Source organism: Poecile atricapillus, chromosome 5, assembly GCF_030490865.1.
Source record: "Poecile atricapillus isolate bPoeAtr1 chromosome 5, bPoeAtr1.hap1, whole genome shotgun sequence".
NCBI classification, from domain to species: domain Eukaryota; kingdom Metazoa; phylum Chordata; class Aves; order Passeriformes; family Paridae; genus Poecile; species Poecile atricapillus.
Genome location: NC_081253.1, coordinates 38,966,892 through 38,984,613, shown reverse-complemented (window position 1 = coordinate 38,984,613; position 17,722 = coordinate 38,966,892). Strand labels below are relative to the sequence as shown.

The 17,722-nt window shown below is 45.1% G+C and overlaps 1 protein-coding gene across 3 annotated transcripts in view; it reads left to right on the top strand.

Annotated features, from left to right (window-relative positions):
• The first annotated feature begins 7,310 nt into the window (after positions 1 to 7,310).
• AGAP1 (ArfGAP with GTPase domain, ankyrin repeat and PH domain 1) overlaps positions 7,311 to 17,722 on the top strand; it is a 308,994-nt gene continuing 298,582 nt past the window's right edge. For all 3 annotated transcript variants that reach the window (XM_058839370.1, XM_058839369.1, XM_058839368.1), the window contains exon 1: positions 7,311 to 7,943. In XM_058839370.1, the coding sequence (XP_058695353.1) occupies positions 7,781 to 7,943 (163 nt within the window). In that variant the 5' untranslated portion in view covers positions 7,311 to 7,780. The remainder of the gene's footprint in view (positions 7,944 to 17,722) is intronic.

Sequence of the window (17,722 nt, the reverse complement as noted above, 5' to 3'; positions counted from 1 at the left end):
AAGGATTTCTGGCCTTTGCTGGAAATTATGTGGATTGAATTAGTCTGCAGTGATATCCAATGTATACCTCAGGCTGAGCACCTTGAGTAGGAGCAGCCTACCTTCCCCAAACCACTGCATTTCAGAAAACCCTTCCCCACTGGCCAGGGCAGGTATCCAGCAGCTCCCAGGCTGAGCTCTGTACCAGCTCCTGGCCTTAGCTCCACATTTCTCAGTGAGCTGGAAGCAAGTGCAGCTGACACAGTTCAGAGCCAGGAAATCCCAAAGGAACCATCACAGGAACTGCAATGCCAAAACGAGGTTCCTTTACAATTCACACAGTCAGTAACTAAGCACATGAATACTCGCTCAAACCTCTTTTTTTTTTTGCTTTTAAATAAAGCAGTGATATCAATAGGTTTTACAGCAGTCTCCTGCTCTCTCTGCTGAAAATGTGTGATTTAGGTACCCTTAGTTCAACCAAAAGTTGTCTCTTGGTCAGGCAGTTAGTGCTAAAAATTCTCCCCGTCTCTAATAATTGCTGAACGGTCTCCAGTCTCATGGTATTCAAATTATTATTGGGCATCAAGTTTCAACTCATTATACTTGTTCTCAAATTCTTCTTTTTGTTGCAAGTGGATGGAAAGTTACACTGGAATGAAAAATCACACCCAGCTTAATAAAAACAATTCCAAGTTTCATTTTACGCTGTGATAACAGGTCTGCAATGGGTACACAGGGAAGAGGTTTTCCAGCTCAGTCTGTACTTGGAAGCAAGCAATTGATGAGCAGGGTCCCATGGTGCTCTCGTGCTATGAAATATAAGTCTGGGCACCATAAGAAGATTGTTCAAAGCTTAGAATCCCAGAGAACATGTTTTTTTATGTTAATGTTATGATACATAGCTGGTGCAGGGCTTTTGAACTGCAATTAATTACTGCAGAGGGAATAGCTGGGCTTTAGCAGCTGGGAACGTTTCCAGGACTCCACCATTAAGCCCAGTTTATGAACAGAACTAGGTCAGACAAACCTGGTCAAACCATAAGCAAAATGGGATGGTGGAAATGTGCCAGGAGCCCTTCCTTGTTTCCAGACAAAGAGCCCATGGGGTTTTATTACATTTTTATGAGGAAGCTGCAGCTACAGGAAGGGGGCATACAAGGTGATGCATACAAGCCGTGAGTAGGAGAGCCTTTCCAGGGAATTCTTGCCGGGATCTGTGCACAGCCCGCACTGCAGCGTAGCCCTGTCTCTGCCACACTCCTTGAGCTGTGTGAGTGTGTGAGCTGTTATCAGAGAGCTGTTAAGCAGCTCAAAGAACTGACACAGACACAGCAAATCCCCCCAGTTTCTATGGTGACCGTATCCTGGATGCCAGCCCTTTGGAGACCCCCTTCTGACACCACTGTGCTGAGGAATACTGTCCATTGGGGCGAGGGGCTGGCTGGGCTGCAAGTCATCCCTGGGGGGAACGCCTGACGTGGGAAGGCTGAAAGGCTGGGCTTATTGCACCAGGTAAATCTCACTGATTTTGAAGGTAAAAGTTCCAAGGAAAGACAAATTCAGGTGATGCCAGTGTCAAATACACATCCAAATAAACACATTCAGTAGAAAACTCTGTAAAATTCAAGAAGCAGCAGGGCTGTTCTCCAAGTGTTGCTGCAGGGACCCCATAACCATTCTGCATAGGCACTGAAGGGAACAATTCTACACAGCCACCATGTCTTCCCACAGAATTTGGTGTTGGTGGCAGCACTCTTCTTGGACAGGCTGCCTGTTGCATAGCTCCAGCTTGTTATTCTCCTCCCCATGGCCAGCAGGACCAGAGCAGGGCCCGTCCCCTGGGCTGGCACTGATGAGGACCCTTGAAGGCTGTGGCCAGTTCTGGGTCACAGCCAATTGGACACCGAGGGGCTGGAGGATGTCTAGGAAAGAGTCTGGAGCCCCAGGAGGGGCTGAGGGAGCTGGAAAGGGGCTCAGCCTGGAGAAAAGGAGGCTCAGGGGGCCCTTCTGGCTCTGCACAACTCCCTGCCAGGAGGGGACAGCCAGGGGGATCGGGCTCTGCTCCCAGGGAACAGGGACAGGAGGAGAGGGAACGGCCTCAGGCTGGGCCAGGGGAGGCTCAGGGTGGACAGCAGGAGGAATTTCTCCATGGAAAGGAGGGTCAGGTATTGAAGGGGCTGCCCAGGCAGGTTTGGAGTGCCCATCACTGGAGGTGTTCAAGGATTGCCTGGATGTGGCACTCAGTGTGCTGGGCTGGGGACAGTCAAAGGTTGGACTTGGTGATCTTGGAGGTCTTTTCCAATTGAAATGTTTCTGGGATTCTAAGAAGCTACAGTCTGCTGCTGGCTGTTTTTGTGATGTCTGCTCTTGTGCACAAGTCTCAAGGGCAAAAATAACTGGATTTCTCATCTGAAATGTAGGGAAATACCATGACCAACCCCGACTACCATCCTCAGCTTTGTTTTCACGTGCTTTTGCATCTCTTCACTGATCAGTAATGGCTCACACTCCTCTTAACACCTAAGAAAATGTTTTGTTTTCTTACCAGATGAATGATTTCAAGTTTCTATTTAAGCTGTGCAATCTGTCACCAGAAATCTGCATTTCAGGGAGTACTGGATTAGCCAATTGGCCAATGTCATGCACCTAAAATAAGTCACATGGGACCTTCACTAGCAAGGGTTTTGCCAGACCTACTTGTTTTGAGTTTACTGTATCAATTTATTATCCTGTTTCTTCATTCCTTACTGCTGGATGTCCCAGCATTATGCACAGAACATGCTATTAAACATTAAGGGAACTGTTCTAAAAGATGAGCTTGAACTAATCTAGAGTGACCTCTCCCATGGTTTTCCTGCATTAAATCAATAGCCTGTGTATGAAAGTTCCAAGGTAACAACTGAGCCTACAATATTCCATAACTTTTCAAGCCCTGTCAGCATGCCACAGCTGAAGTGAGACCTGAGCTTAACATGGAATTATGTGGCGAATCAAATATTGATTCTCTGTCAAGGAAGTGACAACAGCAACAAGCTTAGAGACACTTTCAATGTAATCATATTTAGCCATGATAAGAGCTCAATAAAGTGCTGAGTGTCTTGGAGCTGGCATATGAAGCTGTCACTGGATTTGCTCTGCTATAAAATTCAGGATGTTAGCTGAGGCCTGACTCAGGGGTACCAACTGAACAATTATTTTTTTTATTGTATATGAGTTGGGTTTTTGCTGCAATGAAGCTGTCTAAGCCTCGGTTAGCTCAGGTAGAGGTTAGGACTGAAAACCTGGTTTGTGTGAAGAAGCCATTTATTTTCACCGAAAACACCTTAAAGGTAGAGCACACACCATCATCATCCTGATCAAAGCTGCAGCACAGCTTCAGATCTGAACAATGACTTTGGTTTAACAGAGGTAGCAATTGTGCAAATCTGTAAATGTTGTAAATGGCTTTACAGTGAAAGTTCGATCAACAAGGAGCCAAAACTTGGGCAGTTTAAAAGATGGTTCATTTTAACATTTCAGAAAGTATCAGGTTAGTGGAAATCCAAGGCCCTGGGGCTAGAATTGAGAAGTGACTCTCAGATTCCTTTCCCCATATGGTGAACACACACAATTATTGCTAGTTCCCTGTTCTGCAGCTCCATTCTGGTATGTGGCTCACTTCTGATTAGCAGGATAATTTGACCTTGCAGCAGGGATTTGATCTGTGATCCCACCTCCAGAAAAGCAGGTTGCTTTTGCCATCCCACCTTTTTTTCAGGCAGATTGGGTACAGAACAGCATTTTCCCAGTTCTGACAGAAGCACTGGGGAAGCATGAGCTACAGCTCCGACAGCCGCTTGTTGTTGCTACTCCATAATTAGTATTGTTTGAACTAGTTGGCATTTCTCCTGGAACAGATTTCACACTCCCTGAATGAGGTTAATTCATTAGTTACATTTGTTTCAAAGCCTCTTGAGCAATCTAATCACTCTGTAATAGTAACTGACTGACCCAAATATTACCCAGTAAAATAACAGAATTTCATCCCAATTTGTTGGGAGAACAAGCTTAACCTATTTCAGTTTTTATATTCACTGAAAACTATGGTGGAGATAATTCAGGAAAACTTGATGTTTCTGTATCTGTTTTGCATATGGGTTTGATTTCAGTCTTTATAGCAATATGAGTATTAGTAGGCACAAAGATGCATCTTTAATGTCTCCTCCATCTTCTGTGTTTTTCCAGACACTCCCTGCCTATTAAACAAAACACTGCTCACACCAACAGCAATCCCAGGAACAGCCAGGCTTTAAGATTGTTAACAGACACAGAAACAGTCCCAGTCAAGCAAAATGCTGCTTACAACCATCAGCTAATGTTTCTCTTAGAACTTCTCCTGGATGGTGCAGGAGTCCTTATGTTCTCAGTTTTTTCAGTTAATCCCTTCCCTGTTAGGTCTACAAACAAGTCCCTGTGTCAAGCTGTCTGTGATGTTTAATTTATGTTAAATTCAGGCATGGATCATAATAGGATGCTTTAACACTTTTCAAACCTTTTCCCCCTCCAATGAACATTTCAGCTACTGGATTAGTAACTAAAAGCTAGTGCTGCCTAATTCCCATTTCAGCAGCCAGGAAAGCTCCTCCACATCCCAACAAAGCATTAGGGGAAGGTACAGGCAGGGTTTAAATGAAACTCCATGAGAGTTTTCCATTTCCAAGACCTGTGCTTAAACATCACCTTAATGTCTCGTGAACCCTGCCTGCAACATCTCTGTGGAGCTTTTGTGTAGTCATATTTCCATTAAGGTGGACATAGCAGGCTCAGTTCCAAAAGCAAAATGTCATTGTCCCTATGCCTTGAGTCCAATTGTGACTCCCCAAAATTCTTTCCCACACTTTCTGTAGGGTTTGGTGGACAGAGTGGGAATAGCACAAAGTGGGTAAACCCTGTCATGTGACGGGAGATAGAACTGTTTGAGATGGTGATTCAGTGCTCCTTTCCAGTTACTGATACCTCCAGGAATAAGGCACCAAGAGCAGGAGGAAACCATCCAGACTGGCTTTCTGTAGGCAGGGCAGTGAGTGGATTTGCCAGATGGGGAGGAGGAGGAAGCCAGCACAGATGGAACTTTGTTAGAGACCTAAGCACAGAACCAGCTGCGTGGGAGAGCGGTGGGAAGCTTCACCCCTGGCAAGCTTTCACCCTCAGAAAGGAAAACCAGTGCCAGAAGGGTAGCCCACACTGGGACCACTCTGTCTGCTTTATTTACAGCCCATCAACCCCTCCATGCCTGTAAAATTGTCTGATCCCCACATGAGCATGTTCATCTTGCCTTTGACAAAACCAGACCCCAAAAAGCTGTGAAGTGCCCCCCTGCCCCCAGACCAAAGAAAAACAAACCTAAATTCCTTACTGCTCACCGCAGAGCTGCCCAAGTCATTCTCTGCCAGCTCACATTAAAGGTTGGTGGAACACTGCGGATGCCAGACCCTCCAGAACAGAGTTTGAGAGCAAAGAGAGGACTCCAGCATCTCTCTGTGCACCACTAGCAGCATTTCAGGCCAATCTCAGCTGCAAGCACAAGCAAAACACCACTTATTGTTAAGGTCTTCTTACACAAGAGATCTATGTAAGCTGAAACAGTAGCTTATATTTTGTTGTGATTTTACAAAGCTTACACAAAATTTATTCTGTAGTAAAAAAATCAGGGTAGCAAAGGCTTCGCGGGAGGACTACAGATGAAAATATTACTAAAAGGCTTTATATTAACGTAGGGTTTTAACGCTTCAATTATTTGTGTGCAGTAGTTGCATTCATTTACAGCTACATTTACTCTGGGAGTTGTTTTCCATGAATTTTAGAGCTGGAAGAACACAAAGCATATGGCAGCAGTGGAAACAACCAGCCCCACCCACAGCAGAGGCTGTTGCCTGACTCTTGGCTCTGCTGCTTGTTTTGGCATTTTCTGAAACACAAGTAATGTGAGGTAGTGCCTCTGCTCCAGATCAGGATAGAGGGAGGAAAAGGGAGAATTATTGCTTTCATCCAGATTTCTACATGCATTTAAGTTATTCAAACAGTTTAAGGTAAATGAAAGCAAAATTCCTCTTACATTTAACAAATTTTTATCAGCATCATTAATGCCCTGCGTGGCACTCTCTAGTAGAAATAGGGACTGTATTCTTCCTGCCTTTTAAATTTTTTTTCTTTATGCACTCAAGAATTTCCTCCTAGGATTAGAAAATAAAAACGAGAAAACTCATAAAAATTATACCAATTCCTGCTGAGAAAGAAGAGGGAAGAAGATACAGGTATCTATGACCGTATCCCCCTAAACTGTTCAAACGAGCAGAAGACAATTCCTGCAGCAGACAACCAGTGCTGAGGAAGCTTCAGTCCCAGCAGCATCCAAAACCCCAATCTCATATCACAGCTTGAACTGTCACCTCTAGTTTTTATGGTTTTTTTGGTGTAAACCATCACATCAAGAGTGGTTTGAGTTGGAAGGGACTTAAAGCTCACCTCATTTCATCCCTAGGCCAGAGCTCTACACCCAAATAAAGACCTTTTTTGGGGGAAAATTATCGAAATTACTCTATTTCTGTGGTATATATCAGTAGAATGGATGGATAGAGTTTTCCTGAGGCTATTCTATAACATGTTGCCCTTATGCTGTTTCCTATATCAAAGTTTGCTCCACGTTTCATAGCTTTGGAGCTTAAAGCCATAGAATATTGATCCTAAAAATGGATTAATCGAGGTCAGTGGCTGACAGTGCACAGCTGGCTTACAACCGATATTGTAAATAACCCCGTTTACGCAATGCCAATAGTGCTTCATTACTCCACGAGATAAGTATTTCTAACAAGTCATATAATTATGGGATGGCTTCAGCTGGAAGGAACCTTAAGGATCATCCAATTCCACCCCCTGCCATGGCAGGGACACGTTCCACTATCCCAGGTTGCTGCAAGCCTTGTCCAACCTGGCCTGGAACACTTCCAGGGATGGGGCTGCCATTCCAGGGGTGAATGGCGCACTTTGGGCACAAATCCACCTTCATCACCCTCAGGGCTCCGGCGGCCGCGGGGGTCAGACTCACGGTGAGGGGCTTCATCCTTCCCTGCGGAGTGAGCGCTGCCGGGCGTTCGTGGGGGCGAGCCCCGCGTCCCCAGAGCGGGGCGGGGGCGAGGGGCGGCTCCGGTGTCTGAGGGGACGCGGAGCGACACAGCCCCGACCCCCCCTCAACGCCTCCCTTCGGGACTACATTTCCCAGCGTGCCCGAGGGTGGGGCAGTGTGGGGCCTGCGCGGTGACGTCATCGGAGGGGGCGTGGCCTGCGCCAGCGTGAAGCGGGGCAAGCAGAGAAGGACGCGGGGCGAGCGCGAGGGAGGGCGCGAGGCCGGGCGCGAGGCCCCGACCATTGGCTGCCGCGGGGGCGCGCGCGTGCGGGGGGGCCCCCAACCATTGGCTGAGCGTCTGTGTGCGCGCGCCGGTGGTGGGGGGGCGGCGGCGGCGGCAGGACCGGGGCCGGGAGCCGTGAGGGGCTGAAGAGGCGGCGGGACCACGACTGCGACCGGGAGTGCGGGTCCTTCCTCCCTCCCTCCCTCCATGGGGCCGGGGGCGGCCCTGCCCCGCCCCGTTGCCGCCGTCGTGAAGTGACAGCGCGCTGCGAGGCCAAGGCGCTGCTGCCGGCCCGGCACGGGGCGGGGGGGGGGTGGGTGTCCGGTGAGTGAGGCGGCGGCGGCGGCCCGGGCTCGCCCCCGCCGCCGCCCGGGGGTCTCAGCGTGAAGGGGCCGGAGCGGAGCGGCCGCGCCATGAACTACCAGCAGCAGCTGGCGAACTCGGCAGCCATCCGGGCCGAGATCCAGCGCTTCGAGTCGGTGCACCCCAACATCTACTCCATCTACGAGCTGCTGGAGCGTGTGGATGAGCCCGTGCTGCAGAACCAGATCCGCGAGCATGTCATCGCCATCGAAGGTGAGACGGCGGCCCCGGCACGGGGGGGAGAGGGAGCGAGCGGCGGAGGGTGCCCCAAAACTTCCCCCAGCCCATGGCCCTGTGCTCCCCCAAAAACACTCTCCCAGCTCATGGCCTTGTGCTCCCCTCAAAGCCTCCCTAGCCCATGGCCCTGAGCCCCACAAGCCTCCCCCAGCCCACGGCTCTGCTCCCCCGTACCAAAGGTGCGCTAGTCCTGTTCTCCGTCTCAAGCCTGCCCCAGCGCATGGCTGTGTTCATCCTTCCCCAAACCTCCCCCAGACCATGGCTCTGTTCTTTACCCCTCCTTCCGTGGTTCCCTTGCTTCCCCCCTCCCCCGTAAATAGCCCTGTCTCTGCCGCCCCGCCTCCTTCATGGCCCTACTCCCCCTCATCTCCCCCAGCCCATGGTCCTGCTCCCCCCTGCCCATTTCCCTCCTTTTCCCCCAGCCCCTTGTAGTGCACCCCCCGTGCCTCCCAGCCCGTGGCCCGCGGGTCCTTGGGAGCAGCCGCCTCCCCGCTCCGGGCTGCCTGCCCTTCCTCCACCCCTCGTGGTTGGCGTTTTCAGGGAGCCGGAGGTGTTCCGGCTTGGTCCCCATCATTTCCTCGGCGCTGAATGCCCCGGGTGGCCTTTCAGTTGGGATTTGTGGGGTTTAGAAGTTCTTTTGCTACTCGTCCGCTGCTGCTGTGCGGGAGAGCAGCGGGCTCCTTCGGACTGGGGTACGGTGGGAAGGATGATGCTCGTTTTGCCTGCAGAAGGGTTCGGGAAAAGGAAATTTTCTTCGGCGCTCCCTGCAGCATGTGATGGAGACAGTGTGGGCTGTGGTTTGGTGGTGTGAGGTGGGTAAACAAGATGTGCAGCTGGGTTATGGAGCGATATCGGTGTGTACCGTAGTGTAGAAACAGGTCGGGAGGCAAGATGGAGATAACAGCCCTCTAAGCTTAGATTTATGTGCATCTGTCCCCTCAGGAGCACTACAGAGGCTTCAACTGCTTAGGATGCACAAAATAGGGAAGGAAAGCACCAGCGTAAGGAAGTCTGCAGATATTTTTCCTTAACTGTTGGTGGAGTTAAACAGAGCGAAGAGTATTTGCTAGGAATATGTATTTTGTGGAGAAATTTGCAACCTGTTTTGCATGATAACTTGCTGAGCTTCACGTCGTGTGCTTTTTCAACTGGAGTATCCTGTCGCTATTTTGGATGGGATTCAGGGTAGCAGAGTGTGATGTAGAGCTGCTGAAACAGAGCTGCCTAAAACCATTTTGTGTTGGTAGCCTGGCTGGTCTTTAAATGATGTGTAATCAAAAAGTCTGGGTGGAAAAGCTGCTACTGAGATTGTTGCCTGAAAGATTTATTTGTGTGCTTCTTGAAGAGTGGAGCTTGAATAGACAGACATCATGGTTCTTGCAGCTAACATTTTGGGTTTAGTGTGTTGTGTGGTGAGGCAGGGAGGCTGGCAGTGCTTGTCACTTATTACAGAGCAGTCCCTAACTCAGTATCCACGTCTGACCAAATGTGTGGTAGAGATTTGTGTATATTCTGTTTTATTAGTCACTACTGAGGTTATGCTGTTCGGCTGTCCCCTCCTGGGGGTACTTTGTCTTTTCTTTACTCTGATGAGGAGATTAAAATTTGTGAATATATCTGGTGGGAAGACTGGCACAAGCACTGTCCCTTTCTCTGTGCTGCTGCTGTTTGGATTTCTGTGTGATAGACGATGCCTTCAGCAGAGCATTTTTTCAAGTGGTAATTAATGCTTGTTTATGTGGTATAACTGTGTTTCTGAATAAGATACTTGGGTGCTAGTGATGTGCCAAGCTCGTGTGGAAGTGGGAGGAGGATGTGAAGCACTGGATGTAGTTATCTCCTTAGCACGTGACTTGTGTTAGTCTTTTCATGTATTAATGATTTCTGTTACCTAACTGTGGCTCAGCTCATTTGTCAATCACAAAGACTTGAAAACCAAAATAGCAGTCTAAAAACATGTTTCAAGAGCTGAGAGGATGAGTAAAACCTTCACAGATAATTTGCTAACTTTTATTGGACACTGAGTCATGAGAACAGTAGCTCTGATTGATGGGAATGATTTATCTAGAAAAGGAGCGTATTGTATGTCTTCTGTGAGCTCTTCAACTACCTCTTAAATATTTAAAAATGGAATAGTTAAAGAGCTTGTGGTAAAGCAACAACTCCTCACTCCTTTAGATTACAGCTCCACCAGGCTGTATTTTTGGTAAACCTCCTTTAGCTAACTCTTTCTCTCTGACAGCAGCTTTTAAATCCTCGTGGTAGTGCCATGTGTTGCATGTAAGAAAAACAGAGATTTGGGTTGTGGTGATTGCCTTCCAATTTTGCTGGAAAGGGTTTAGTGTTGTACTGATACTCCCCGAATCACAAAGTCTTTTAACCTCAGGGTGCTTGAGGTTCACTGACAGGAATTGTGGTGTGGTTGGCTGCTGTGAGAAAATACCAAGTGACTTCCTGGAAGAGTTCCTTCCACTGCGAGGAGAAGTGTACGCTGTAAAGAGAAGATTATAGACTTGTTAGTTCAGGCTGCTTTAAACATAAGCTCCAACCAACGTGTGCTCCTTGAACAGCTTACTTAATACTCTCCTGCTCAAGAGAGGTTGGACAGCTCTGGAGAAGAACATGCTTTGAATCTTAAGCAATTTGGGACTTTCAGTGAAGTAGAGTTGCTATTACTGATTCTGAGAATTTTCTTTTGTATGTAGAGTGGCACTGTCTTTCCAGCACTGGATTTTATTGGCAATGTAAAGATTCTTTCTTTTTACGTTTGGAGTTCTTACATTTGGTGTTCATAGGAGTGTCTAGGCATACTTGCTGGACAAAAGACTTGAAATAACCTGAAATTCAAACTCCCCTTTCAGCAGCAGTTGTTTATATTCGGGTACAAGATTGCTGTCTCATATGAAGAGAGCAAGTGGTAAACTGGGTCCTAAATTGATTTGTCCATATCTTTGCACAGAGATTTCTTGCCTTGTGTTATTCTAAGTTACATGTGATACTGGATAAAACAGTTCTGGGTGATAGTGCATCATTAGTTTTTCCTCAGTGGATAAAGGTACTAACATAATGCCTGTTTAATAGCAGTTTAATAAATATTATTAGCCTTAGACTTTACCATAGTAAAATCTGCCTCCGATGTTCACACCATCACTGCTTGATCAACATTAAACATTTCTTATATGAAGTATATTGTGTGCTTAGAAATGGCGAGAGAAAATATGAATTCCTTTCAGTGGTCTTTAGATTACTGAAAATACCTCGAGGTTCCATGGTGTGGTGATTTGCAAGGGTAGGTAATAGCTGAATGTGTCAGTTCCAGTTTCTCACAATGCAGGTTGAGACTAGCATTATATTTTTATAAACTTTAGCAATATGGAAAACCAAGGAAAGATGGTGAAAACATTAATTTGTAATCCTTCATGAAAAGACTTTAAAACACTTTAGCCAAGATGATGTACACATTATTAATAGTCTATAAAGATACTAATATACTTAGTACTAATATGCTGGTGCAGCAGGTGTTGAGCATCTCAAGTAGTTTTTATTTATTCATTTAAAGGGAAATAATTACTTTAATTGGTAAGAATGCCATACCAGATGTTATGTAGTTAAGAATTGCTGTGTTCCAGAGCACTTTGTGATCTTTATTCTAGTTTTCCTGTTAAAAATAAATTTTAAAAAAGCATTTTGTAAATGCTGATTTTAATTTTGAAGTGATGATTATTAGGTGATTATCAAGAAATGATCTAAGTCTTAGGGAAAATATGAGATTGCACTGCCTTGAGAAAGTTATTTCTGAATGTACAAAGACACACTGGGAAGTGCATGAGTGGGAGAAAATGGGAGACGGTACAAACTTAGTTTAATTTTTTTTTCTTCGGGTCACTTTTAAAAGTACTGTTTCCTGAAAATAAAGCAATTTAGGGTAGAGTAAAAACTCCTGAAGTACAGGAGCTTTAGAGGTATCTAATTGATGTAGCTCTCCAACTTTGCAGCCCCTTGAATGCTGGTATTGCGTATGTTGAGAACAATGTTACAGGAGGAGTTACACTCAGTCTTGGAGTTGAGGCAGCAATAGTGTCTTAACACTTTTGTTGCTGTTGAAGGCTGAGATAAATTACTTGAAAAATGCATGTGCTGCAAAACCATTGTTTCCTCTAGGGAAATAAAAGACTACAACTGTTCAGGCCAGTTTAGACAGGGTTTGGAGCAACCTGGAAGAGTGGAAGATGGTCCCTGCCCATGGCAGGGGGTGGAATTGGATGGGCTTTAAGGTCCCTTCCTGCCCAAACCATTCTGGGATTCTCTAATACTTGTTACATTGTTTCAGTACATCAAAAGAATGATTGCATAGTTCGGATATTTAGGCATCATTGACCAGAGCTGAAGAAACCCCCAGATAACAAGTAAGACAATTGCGTCTTGAAACCATAATTATAATTGGCCTCTTTGAGCTTTTGTTATGTTTGCATGGTGGAGCTCTGGCTCAAAGGATGTAATTTGACAGGATCGGTCTGATTCTCCAAGTAGCCATCTTGCTTCAGATTTCTGGGTGAGCACAACAGAGCATGGGAATGTGCTGTTTTTGTTGGTTTGCTGGGGGATTAAATCGGGGTGATTCAGGCATGGGGAATCTGCCCACATAGCTGGTGAGTAAGTGTATCCAGGTGAATTCTGAGCTTGCATAAACACAGTAACTGTTTGGTGACTCGGGTGAGGATTGTTTCCTGTAACAGCCAGGGCAACGTGTTGGGGACAAGTCTCTTAATGCCCTTTTCTGCTGATTGTGCACGTGCAGCTTTGTGCCCTGAGCTCTTAACCTGGCTCAAAGGTAACTCTCTGGGGATGCTGAGGCCCTGGCACAGGTACCCAGAGAAGCTGTGGCTGCCCCTGGATCCCTGGAAGTGCCCAAGGCCAGGTTGGTTTGGAGCAACCTGGAATAGCGAGAGGTGTCCCTGCCCATGGAGAAGGTGAAATTGGATGATCTTGAAGGTCCCTTCCAAACCAAACCATTCTGTGATCCACTCTTCTTGTTTGTAGGCTTCAAATGTGAAGAAATTGGTGAAATGCAGCCCATATTTTGATGTTTACATGGCTCATATGCAAATGGATAGATATTTCTTTTTAATGTGGAAGATGGCAGACTCCAACATGTGAATAAACAAGAAGATTCAAATGCTTGATGTTAACTGTACTTGCATGGTAAATTAGAAACTGGGTTTGATAGTTGTCTGAAGTTCCTGGAATGTCTTGTTCTGGCTTTAAATTATATGCTCCACTGCTGTTTGCTGCAAAAGCTGCGTGATTAAATATCAGATGCTTTTGAGCAAGCGCAGAAGAGTTACAGATCAAGAGGAAAGCCTTAAGCCACTAACTTATGAGGATAACTTCATTCCCTGGGGGAGAAAGGGAGACCTGCTGTGGATCAGCTGATGTTGATGGAGAAAATGTGTTGTGAGACTTTAGAGTTTTCAGGGAGTGTGCCAGCTTTCTCCCACCGTTTGCTTTGGGGGATTAGTTGAAAGCAGCAGGCAATAGTGCTGATACAAGAGTTCATGCTGCTGTGTATACATGTCACTGTTTTTATTTCTATTTAAATTGGCAAATGAGTCCTACTCCCTAAGAGGGGGCACTCAGCAGTGCAGCAGATAGGACATTGGATTTGCTTTTGCTCAACTCAAGCACTTGGGAGAAGGAAACACTTTGGAATCTGGTTTGCTGTGTGTTCTGCATTGTACTGAGCAGTAAACAAAATGGCAATTGTGGTTTCTGAAAGGTGACATCGGTGCACAAGCTGTGTCTTCACAAGACTTATTTTCCAATTAGGAAAAGTGCTTCTTTTCCAGCACTTGAAGTGGCCGTGGTCTTAGCCTTAACTTTGCCACCTGAAGGAATAGGTTTGTATCTTTGATCGTGCTGTGAAAACTGAGGTGAGAATACGAGGTATGTCATGAATTGCTAATATTTAAGGGATGCACTTATAACTGCCAGAATGCAGTGTGTTTGTAAGTGAAATTTAAAAATCCCACATTGTTTTTGTCTAGTGAGAGAGGCCTGTAGCGGTGCCAGGCAGTTGAAAGCTCCCCAGACTTCAGGAATACTCTGTTCTCTACTGTGTCACCACTAGGATTCGTTTTGTCCTTACCAATAAGCAAGGTGAATGGTAGTGTTGATATTTTGGGCAAATCTTTGAAGAAAAGGTAATGCAAGCTCCAAAAAAAATCTCAGAACTCAGTTGCATCTCAACTGTGTAACCTTTTGCTGCTAGTGCATTTCAAACATCCCTTTCTGCAATTGTTATTTTTCATGTGCAGGGTTTTCTGTGTGACCTTGGTACACACAGCTCTACATCAGTTGTGGAACAAATCCAAAATGATTGCTTAGTAATCTTCAGTGGATAAAGTTTTCTGTTCTGAGACAGCAAGTGGTATATTCAATAGTTTTGATAATCCTAATGTCTGTGGGAGTAAGAGATTTGTCTTCTATTATATTAGTTTTTTGTCCTTGACTGCCTTCAAGCACTGTTTGTACTTTGTGTCACCTGTACTGAGGGAGAACTGTGGCTCAGCTTCTCTTTTGTGTTCTTGCCTGTCCTCACACCATGAAATAGAGCAAAGACAGTGCCAGATGTGGACAAGTTGGGATGCTGCTGATTTTTGATGTAAAGACTTTTGTGATTTCCGAACCATTGGAGACTGAAAAGGAGGCTTGTTGTAACTTAGTTATTTCCCTGTGTCTGTAAGGAGAGACTTTTCAACTACTTCCTAGTAGTTTTTGATCTGAAGTTGTATGCAGTTGATTTGTGCTTCTCTTGTAACTGTTCTAAGGTTATAAAAGCAGCATAAATCTTGTGACCCATGTTAGAAATAAGGTAACATCTCACTTGGATGTATTTTGGCTACCAGGAATCTATGATTTCTTACAACGTTTGTTTTAAATTTTAGTTCCAAGGTGGAAACAGTGATGATCTAAGGTTTCCTCAGTGGTGGAGTCCATTGTGGGCAGCTGGCAATTCCAAAGTGCTCTGGAAGTATTTAATAATTTTTTTTTAAGTGGGTGGAAGCAGGTGTGTTACTTAATCAGTATATGCACATTCAGCCTCATTAATGCAATTTCAGGATCCTGACTAATCTGTTTGGCGTCTACATAGTGGTACAGGGTGTTAAGATAGCAGTGCATTTCTAAACCAGAGAATGACTTGTTCTTTCACTTCTCTTTCTTATTGCTTAAATAAGCTTCAGTTAACCACTTCAGGAAGCCAGAACTAAAACCACAGGGTTGATCTGTGTGAAAGATGTAATTTCAGTGTTTCCCTTTTAGCTTTACTAGTTTACATAGTTGGATAACAAATGTAAACCCAATGATGAGACAGTTACTTTGTTTGGTAATTTTCCCTTTTATCCTAACGAAATATACAGGCAAGCAAAGGGACTCTGAGGAATGCTGGAATTGAATCTATAGCTTTGGGTGTATTGCTTTGTTTTTGTCTGTGAGAAGCTTAAATTTCTCAATTTTTTTTTCATTATTTTTAAAGGGATTGAGGAATTGTTTATAGGTCAGACCAAATCAATGCTCAGCAAGACTTAACTCAAAATCTCGACTTGAACTTGGTAGTGCTTACATTTTCTATTAAACCAAAACCACAGATGTTGTTCCTTTTAGTAAATTTCCTATTAATTTTACCATTGTTTCTATAATTTACATCTGTCTTTTTCAGCACAGAACCAGAAGGAGGAATGACACAGCCAGTCAGTGACTGTTGCAGGATTTTGTAGCATCAGTACTTGGTTGTGCAGATACATTAGGTTTGAATGTGAGAGATCCTGATCTTTGTTTGAGCTTCTCATGCTCAGGAGTGCAGCCAGGCAGCCTGTCTTTTAGGTATCACAGCAACTATGCTCTCCAGAGGAAATATGCTAAAAGCATGGCACTGAGATGCCCAGACAGCAATCATTTAAATGGATCCTATTTAACCTGGCAAGCGCTGGTGTGTCTGAGTTAACGCCTTGTGTGCCGGGAGCCGTTTGCATCGCTTGTGCATCATCCCAACACAGGTGCCTGGCACATGAATTTGGAGATGGCCAGTGTGTGGACAAATGAGAAATTTTATGCCTGGTTAGAATAATCTTGGGCTTGAAAGTTTTAGTGTATGTGTTGAAGTAATTTTACTTCTTCTATTTTTCTTCTTCGCCCTGAATTTTCCCCTTATATCTGTGGAACCCTTTGTTACAGCATCTCTAACAGCACGAAACTATGTCGGTGATGTTTAGGCTGGATTTTAGGAAAAGGTTCTTCCCCCAGAGGGTGCTGGGGCACAGCCCCGAGGCTGCCAGAGCTCCAGGAGCCTTTGGACAATGCTCCCAGGGATGCCCAGGCTGGGATTGTTGAGGTGTCTGTGCAGGGCCAGGGATTGGACTCTGTGATCCTTGTGGATCAGGAATATTCCAATTTAGTAGATCCTGTGGTTCAGGAGGGTGACCTTGTTGTGCAAGATCAGACAGTGTTTTGATAGCTGCTGGTTTGTGTCCAGCAGTGAATTTCCTCAAAGAAACACCAGCCAAACTCAGGAAAACGCTCCACAACTAGGGAGGTGAGGAAGGAGATTAAAATGTCTAAGGCTGTGGATGGACTGATAAACATGAAGCACGAAGTTGAAATGCATGTCCAGGTCCAGGAAACAATCTTAAATAGGCTTGCCCAGAAACTTAGGGAGGGTAGTTTTAGATCTATGTAAATGCATTATAGAAAGGATCTGGGAGTGTTCTCAAAGCATAAAAATGATTGTGGCTTTGCAGTTTAAATCTGCAGCTTTGAACTAGGTTAGCAGGTGCAAATTGATGGTATGGTCCTTTTCCCACCTGCTTTCTACACTGTTAAAGCCAGAATTACTCATTCAGTGAAATTCCTTGAGGTGACTTGAAGGTTTATAGTAATTTTCATGCCTCAGAGGGAAAAATCAGGTCATCCCTCAGCCTTCCTGTGGCAGCTGTAGCACACGAATGCAGCCAAGAAATCCATAAAGCCAACTTACAGCAGTAGGAACTGATGGCACTGCTTGTCACAGACTTGGCCTAGGAAATTACCTGTGTTGCTTTCAAAACGTGCCTGCCTGACTGCAGGGTGCAAAGAATCTCTTGGAAACTTATTTCATCCATTTAGTAATGCTGGAATAGTAAGAAGGAGTAATTGAATAATCCAGCTGCCATTGGATTCTTAGGTTTGAATACTGATGTCTTTTCTTTTGTAAATTTTACATAATGATCTGAGTTAGGCTTCAGTGACTGAATTCTTCCTGATGTGGAAAGATAAAACATTAACTAATATTAGGTTGTAGTAAACTGTTGCAGCCATTGTACAGCCCATGGATAGGCCTGGGAGGTGTTTATATTTAGGTGAGGTGGCGTGACATGACAAATTTGGCCTGATAAGAAATAATCAGAAGTCAGAGATAGGAGCTTACTATCACTGAAGTGACAGCTTAATATCTGCTGCTGTGGGAGGCATGTTATGAAGCAAGTATGGAGAGAGAGAAAGATGGGCCATATATCTTTGATTTGTATCACTGTTTAGCACTAAAACTAGAATAATAGCTTGGAAAGTCTTAACAGATGTGGATGTTTGATTGTGAGGATTCTGATAATAAAAATCACTTTGTTATGAATTGCACCAGCTCTGTTTCTGCCCAGAAGGTGTTATTGGTTGTGCTGCCAAGGGTACAATTGTCAACTATCAAAGCTAATAAATAATGACAGTGA